Here is a 7,688-nt window from a genome sequence, read left to right as displayed (position 1 = left end):
ACTACAGAATAGGACCTAAAGTAAGTTCTGGACTTGGAAGCTCTTTATCACCTGGGTTCCCACAATGCCCTGGGCTTCCTATGTCAGGACTTCCAACTGCTGACGGCACCTGCCTGTTTACCTGTCTTCCTGACCCCACTGTGGCTGCAAAGGGGCAGGGACTGATCTGTCTGCTCTCTGCATGACATGGTGGGCTTAAACAAATGATGGGGAGTGGCAGTGGAGAGAGACCCAGAGAGAGCCCAGGCTGCTAGTCAAGATGGTGTGACATCCAGGCAAGGTCCTCCTTTGCCTGGGCCTCAGTGTCTTCCCCCAGGAAATGGGCCCCCCAGGATCTGGTGACGGGAGGACAGGACTGCAGACACAGTGAGGCCTCAGCCAGGGCCTTGCGTCGCTCGGGTAGGCGGCTGCAGACATTCCCCCCGTGCCAGGAGCCGGCAATGAGTTCAGCAGAAGCCGAGACTTTTGTTGGAGGTTTAATTTATTACTGTTTGACATCCAGTGACACTGACATACCCTCGCCGGGCCTCTGGGCCCCCAGCCCCGGCGAGTCTGACCTGTCCAATAAAATACAGTACAAGGAGTGGACGGCTACACACATGCATCCACAGCTTTAAACTACAGTGATTCCAAACTGCGGCTGAAACAGTACTGCCAGGGAAAGGGAAGAAAGACAGGTGTCGTGTGTTCCCCAATTCATAATTCGGTTTTTTTCTCCTTTTAAACAGTTAATGTTGTTACAAACGCTATTGATGCCAGGACAGGGCCAGACACAGACAGTCCTACATCTTCTCTGCCGTATAAATATGGAAGATTTTCGTTTATACAGTTTTTATCCCAAGTCTGAAACTACATCCGCTTCTACCCGTTACTGCTAAGGGCTAACACCGTCTCGGCTCTGGAACGAGGGGCTCGGGGTCGAGACTCTGGAATGTCGGGACTCAGTCTTCCTCGCTGCCACTTCCTGAGCGGTCCTGGGAGGGGGACAGGAGAGGAGAGTGAGAGTCAGCCTGGCCCTTGGGAGCACCCAGACAGCATGTGGGATCTTAGTTCCCCGAGCAGGGATTGAACCTATGCCTCTCTGTGTGAAAGTGCAAAGTTTTAACCACTAGACCACCAGGGAAGTCCCCGACCTTTGCTTTAAATATACTTAATCACCAGTTCAGGCAGAACTGCCTTGTCCACACTGAGGCTGGGGTGGAATGACCTTTGCCCTCAGTCCCTGCTGCCAAGGTCACATCCAAATGTCATTTTCTCCCAAGGACTGGCCCCTGCACCCTCACATTGACGACTCCTTAGTTCCTGGGAAGCAGGCTGGGCCTGCTCAGCTCTGTCCCACTGCTGACTGCCTGTCCCTGTGCCCCTGACCTGTGGGGGGTTTTTTGTCTGTTTTTGTGGCTGAGCCTCAAGGTCTGTGGTATTTTAGTTTCCTGGCCAGGTATTAAACCCAGGCCCTCAGCCGTTAAAGTGCTGAGTCTTAACCACCGGGTCACCAGGGAATTCCCCTGACCTGAGGCTTTAAAACCACCTTGGGTATTCCTGACCACGCACAATCTCTGCTCTTCTGTGTAAACATTTTCAACACCTTAGCAAGGGCCACAGAAGGTGCTGCTGGATCCAGACTGGGCAGACAGGGAGCTGTACAGCCCAGACTCTCCTGGCCACCACAAGGCCACCGCTCCCCGTGTTCAGAATGTCATTAACATCCCCGTAAGACCACAGACGTCAGTGGTCAGGATTATTCTGAGGCACCTGGTTTTGCTATTACTGCAAATAGCTCTACAAGAAGACTAACGATGATGAAATGGTGCTTGTCAAGCTTTCTGCTGGGAGCTGGGGCCCGTGAAATGCACTTGACCTCCCTACTTTGTGGAAGTGGAGGCAGGCTCAGAGGTCCTGCAGCAGGGAAGGGCCAGGCGTCCAGGTGGGAGCCAGAGGGCAAAACTTATTAAAACGCAGCAAGCGAGTCTGTTCCTGTCCCCAGGCCCAGGAGACTGTACAGGCTTGGTGCTCCTGTGGTTCTCGTGGCTCCTCCCTGGTGTGCCTGGGGGACCATCACCGAGGTACCACTCACAGCCCCGTTCGTGGTGTCAGCTCCCCTGTTTATAGGACTGTGGTCTATGGGACTTTCACTTTCTGTTTGCTTTATGCAACCCACCACCACTGTCTGGAAACCCTCTGAGGCAGGCCAGGACGGAGCCACAAGTAGAGGCCTGGGGAGCACAGTGTGGTGAGGATGCCACAGCACTGGGGGAGCGGGGCCGGTCTCTCTGAAGGCATCTCCAACTCCCTGCCTCCCGCCCCCTCACGGTCAGCCTGGGGTTGTGCAGTGGGAACTGTGGGGGTCGGGTAGGGAGGAGGGATGCCCTGTCTGAACCCGACGCTCAGTGGCTCCAAGAGCACTGGTTCCAGGGCTGCACGGACTTGGGTTTGAGTCCCACGCTCTGTAACACTGAGCCTCGTCTGTGGATTGGGGGTCTGAAAACATCCCACAGGTCTAGGACCTGGCAAGAACAGATGCCAGTGACCTGCCCGCCCCGGGGCGCGGGGACCTCACCTCCTCCTGCTCCTCCTCGCTATCGTCGTCGCTCACCACTGGCTTGGCCCTGGACCCACGGCTCGGCCGCCGCCGGCCCCCCTTGAGCCGATCCTGGGCCTTCTCCTTCCGGCCAAGCTTGATCTTCACTTTGACTGAGCGAGCTGGGGAGGGGACCAGAAGGAAAGGAGACGTGAGCGCGGGGCCCCAGGGTGTCTTGGGGGTGGATGTGACCTCCCACCCCCACCCCCAGGACTCACACTCTGACTCGGAGCCTTCCTCCTCGCCCTCCTCCTCCTCCTCGCTCTCCTCCCCTTCACTGTCGTCCTCCTTCTCGATTTTCTGCCGCACGCTGGTGAAGACCGACTGCAGGACGATGGAGTCTTCATAGATCTGGGTGGAGACACACGGGGCTCAGGTCGGGGGCCCGATGAGGGGCTGCCTGCCTGCCCGCCTGGTCCCGGACGAGGGACAGCTCAATGAAACGGTCCTGGAGAGAAGGTCAGGCGTCCCTCTTTTTTTTCAAGTATTTATTTATCTAGCTGCGCTGGGTCTTAGTTGTGGCACATGAACTCTCAGCTGTGGCACGTGGGATTCAGTTCCCTGACCAAGGACTGAACCTGGGTTCTCTGCATTGGGAGCATAGAGTCTTAGCCACTGGACCACCACAGAAGTCCCCCTCTCTCCCCTTGAAGAATCGCAGCGAGCACCCGGTTAAAGGCTCTGAGATGGCCTGTAGTTTAGCATCAGAGACGCACGGCCTCACTGAAGCCAGCATTCCCCGGCATGTGCGACTCTAAAGTCTCTTTGCTAGGAGGCATTCATCCCAGCAATGAGGAAAACTGCCAGGCTGAGGCTGTGTGTGTGAATCTCATCACCGGACAAGACCCAGCACAGAGCTGGACGTCCTTTCAAAAGCGTCCCTGAATGACTTCATAACAGATTCCAGGACGTTAACAGAGTGTGCCCAGGGCCCCACGGACAGATGGGACTGAGTCTATTTCTTCTATTTTGCTCATCTTTATCTTCTGCCGTGTTTTCAGTAATGAACACATATGGCCTCTGTAATGAGCGATGTGCTCCGAGGTGCAGGGAACCTTTTTCTGAACCGGTCAATTCACGGGGGTGGGGAGTGGGGGCCCAGGACCGCTCACCAGGGAGCCCTCCAGGTTGAAGGTCTGCGCGTTCTGACACAGCAGCATCACGTCCTTCTCCAGGTCGTTGAGGCTGCGGTACTTGTGGTTGCGGATGCGCTCCTGGGGGCAGGAGAAGCGGCCTTATCTCGGGGCCCCCTGGCACCCGGGGTCCCAGCCACCTAAGGCGAGGTCACAGTGGAACTCCCCGGCTGTGTGTGGACTCAGGGGCCCAGCCATGGGTGATGGGGTCACCTGCCACATCCTCAGGCCCCCAGTGGCCAATGACCAGGGCCCCTGGTGGGGGCTCCCAAGACCAAGAACCCCTGCTCCCACTTCCCATGGCTCTAAGCACTTGACTCGGGATTACCTTTATCTTCTTGAAGTCCACAGGCTTGCGGATGAGCTCGTAGTACTCGGGCAGCTCCTTGCGGGACGGCAGCTGGATGAACACCTCGCTGAGCTGGCGTCCACTGCTGCTGTAAGGAGAGACGTGGCTGCGTCACTCGCAGGCCCTGCTTGCCGGGGAGCCCCTACCTCTGCCCGGCACCCTCCTCCCAACAACCACTACCCCACCCTGGGCACTGGAGGACAGAGATAGTGAGAAATTTTAAAGTCCATTCAGGAGTCATTTCCTGTTATGTGAGCAGACTCGTTGAGTTCTGGAACATTCCCGAGGGGCAGCCAAGCAGAGAGGTCTGCTGCTGCATCTGTATGGAGGCTCTGAACTCACCCACCTCCCCCCACCCCAGCCCTGGAGGAAACAGCATCACGTGCCACATGCAGCAAGAGCCTTGGCACCTGCACGAGGGAGAACTCTTTATTTACATATGACACAGAAATCAGTTTGCTCGTGTCGGGAGTGTTAAATGACAGCGTTTTCAGAGATGGGTTTTTCAAGCATGTTGTGCCTCACTTGGGTAGCGCTCATGAGCAGTGAACTTCAGAGAACTAGGCAAAAACCCAAGGAGAGACGCCCCCTGACAAGATGCTAATGGGCGACTAGAGCTGTTTCCTAGTTCTTTCCACTAAGCAGCGCTGGTTTTGTACCAGAGAGCAGAGGAAAGGAGAGCTGTCAGTGGCCATGAAATGAGGAATCCAAGCACTGGGCTCCAAGGCGACAACCCCCTGGGGGCCTGGACAAGGAATGGGGTGAACCAAGACACCCCCCCCAGCGTCCCTTCAGCCTCCAGAATGGGGATCCTGTCTCCCAGAGAGACGGTAGAAGAGGCTCTGCGCGGCCAACCAGGGGGCTGGGGACCTGGTCACCCTCCTTTCCCACTCTCTCCACCCGGGGCTCCATGTGCTCTGGCTGTGGGTTCATTTAGGTCCCGCTCACTGCCTGGGCTCCTCCTGGCTGCTTCACAACACAGGCTCCTCCAGGGCAGGTATGAGATGGTGGATTCGGTCCTGGGGGCACCAGGAGTGGAGCACCGCCTCCCGTCAACACTGCTGCCTTCCTGGTCTTTTCAGGACAGTCCTCAGGGAACAGGGTGGCAGCCTGTCCATCTGTCTGCACGTCCTCAACACATCTCGTGCTTGTTTTTGGTCTACCAGCCAGGAAGACAGCAGTGACGACCTGACTGCTTCTCGGGTTTTGTCGCCAGATGCCCCATCTCACAGCGGCATCAGGGAGCAGCTTGGCCAGGACTGCCCGCCCCAGAGGCTGCTGCCATTTGCCCCTGGCCCCCTCTCACACCCGGGGAAACACGGGGGCTGGAACCCGGGCCTCGCACATTACTGGCCTCCTACCATCTCTGGGCCAGATGCACGACACACATGTTCTCAAGGGACTATGTTATTCCAACTGTAATGAGGAAACCGGTGAGAAGCTCAGCCCGAATACCAGCCTTGCTGGTCTTGGCCTCCCTGCCAGCGTGAAGTGGGGTCGCCTGTGCTCAACAAGGGCCAGCCCCCTCTTTCCTCCGGGCTGAGTTCTCAGCCACATCCTGCCTTGTGTGGGGCTGGCAGGTCACACACTGGGGGTGGGGAGGGAGGCCAGCTCCAGGCCACTGTCCCCACCCAAGGGCCTGTCCCCAGGGGCACAGGTGTCCTCTCTCTCATGAACAGGGTGGTGGGTGGTTTGGCCACAGGAAAACTGGAATTTGTTCACATAAATTCCAAAAAAACCGCGAACAGGCATGAAATACGCTGGGGCCTCTACTTCAGATAAGTGGACTCGGGGTGATGGGAGACAAGCCAACCCCGCTCACTCTGGGAAACTGGTTTCTGATGTTCCAGCAGAGCCCAGACCTGCGCCCGACTCCTCAACCCACACAGGCCCTGTTCCTCCCCATGGAACCTGAGCAAAGGGCTCTCCGTTACCATCTTGACTGCAGTGTCACTACGCTTCTGAGCAGGACACGGGCCTGCAGGTATGATGTAACTAAAGTGCCTGCACAGTAGTGTATGCTAGGAATTCCCGCTTTACTTCACTTTTTTTTTAAGAAACACCAGTTTGGGGACTTCCCTGATGGTCCAGTGGCTGAGACTCTGCTCTCCCAATGCAGAGGGGCCAGGTTCCATCCCTGGTCAGGGAACTAGACCCCCACATGCCGTAACTAAAGATGCCATGTGTCGCAATGCAGAATCAATGCAGCGAAGTTGAATAAACAAATAAGTTAATTAAAAAAGAAAACAACAACAAAATAAAATGAAACGACAGTTTTAAATCCACTGAACTCATTCTGCAGCTCACTAACGGGCATGCGTGTGGTGCCAAGGCTACATGCCTGCCTGTAGCATCATACAGGTGACCTGGCCTCAGGGTACCTGGAGCCCTTCAGGGAACTTAGGACGGGGGACTCTAGCACCATTACACAGAGGAACATGTCATAAAAACCCTCTCACAAACCTCTGGGGGAACCTTTTCCCTGAGGAATGAAGGCCCACCCTGCCTGAAAACCATTGTCTGGTGTGTTGTGCTGAGCATGGATGGCCGGGGACTGGTCATGTGAGAGGGAGGGGCAGGGTGCCAGGGCCACGGGGACTCTGAAAACCATCTTCTCTGACAATGCAGACCTCTTGGAAAGCTACTGCCGCAAAACTCTGGTTGCCAAAGTGCTGAGAGATCCTTTTTTGTCTTCAGAAATCCCCTGGAGAGTACCTCACCCCCACCCACTATGCACCGGGGCTGGGAGCCTTCCAGGCCTGCTCACCAAGTCCCTCCTTGCTGAGAACAGAACCCACGGCGCTCTGGGGGCTGCTTGGCTCTCCAGGATGGGCGGCCCACCACCTCCGATGTCCGTGCCTCTCTCTACCTGCTCAGTCGCCTCAGAATCACCCAAGCAGCTGCTCCCCCAGGGAACCCTGGCTCCTGCCTTTGCCTCAATATAAACATCACCTCCACGACACCTCGTAATGAAAATGGATGGCTGAGGTGAAAGACAGACAGGCACAGGGACTTCCCTGGTGGTCCAGTGGCTAAGGCTCCACACTCCCATGCAGGGGAGGGGGACGCGCCCGGGGTTCAATCCCTGGTCAGGGAACTACAACCCACGTGTTGCAACTAAGAGTTTGTATGCCACAAGTAAGATCTGGTGCAGCCAAATAAGCAAATACATATGAAAGAAAAAAGATAAAGGTGTCACACATCTTCATTTACTCACTCCTTGAGCCCCCCAGCCTCCAGGACTTGGCCGAGCCTGGCCTCTTTTTGAACTTTAAGTCATGAGATCCCAGAGGGTGCGCCCCCAGGCGTGGCCGCCCCCCTGCATGGCTCTGAGACCTGCTCTTGTTGGCCCTTGTGCTGCGCCACATGCTCCATGGTGGGCACGTGTCACAGTCTGCTTGTCCCCCTGCTGGTGGCAGGAACCTGGGCTATGGTCTGAGAGATTAAATGGTGAGCAGCCGCAGACACTGTGTCCCAGCTCTTGGCCTGTATCACGTGGGAAGGTCCCTGGGGGGTGGGGGGCCTGGTCCTGGAGGCAGGGGCGCTGTTTTGGTAGCAACTGAGCCCATGTTCACTCTTCCGGCTGTGGGTGAGCCATCTACCAGCATCTCTTGTTGTTTTCCCATCC

At 56.5% G+C, this 7,688-nt stretch overlaps 1 protein-coding gene across 6 annotated transcripts in view; it reads right to left on the bottom strand.

Annotated features, from left to right (window-relative positions):
* Positions 1-463: 463 nt before the first annotated feature.
* The window catches only part of SMARCA4 (SWI/SNF related BAF chromatin remodeling complex subunit ATPase 4), a 90,233-nt gene continuing 83,008 nt past the window's right edge, over positions 464-7,688 (bottom strand). For 4 of the 6 annotated variants that reach the window (XM_070792847.1, XM_070792846.1, XM_070792851.1 and 1 more), the window contains 5 exons: positions 4,040-4,148; positions 3,691-3,792; positions 2,797-2,929; positions 2,558-2,700; positions 464-974 (listed from right to left, as the gene is read on the bottom strand). In XM_070792847.1, the coding sequence (XP_070648948.1) occupies positions 942-974; positions 2,558-2,700; positions 2,797-2,929; positions 3,691-3,792; positions 4,040-4,148 (520 nt within the window). In that variant the 3' untranslated portion in view covers positions 464-941. The remainder of the gene's footprint in view (positions 975-2,557; positions 2,701-2,796; positions 2,930-3,690; positions 3,793-4,039; positions 4,149-7,688) is intronic. The other 2 variants (XM_070792849.1, XM_070792852.1) reach the window with 1 other exon arrangement.

Source organism: Bos indicus, chromosome 7 (assembly GCF_029378745.1).
Source record: "Bos indicus isolate NIAB-ARS_2022 breed Sahiwal x Tharparkar chromosome 7, NIAB-ARS_B.indTharparkar_mat_pri_1.0, whole genome shotgun sequence".
Taxonomy (NCBI): domain Eukaryota; kingdom Metazoa; phylum Chordata; class Mammalia; order Artiodactyla; family Bovidae; genus Bos; species Bos indicus.
This window is presented reverse-complemented; position numbering and strand designations above follow the sequence as displayed.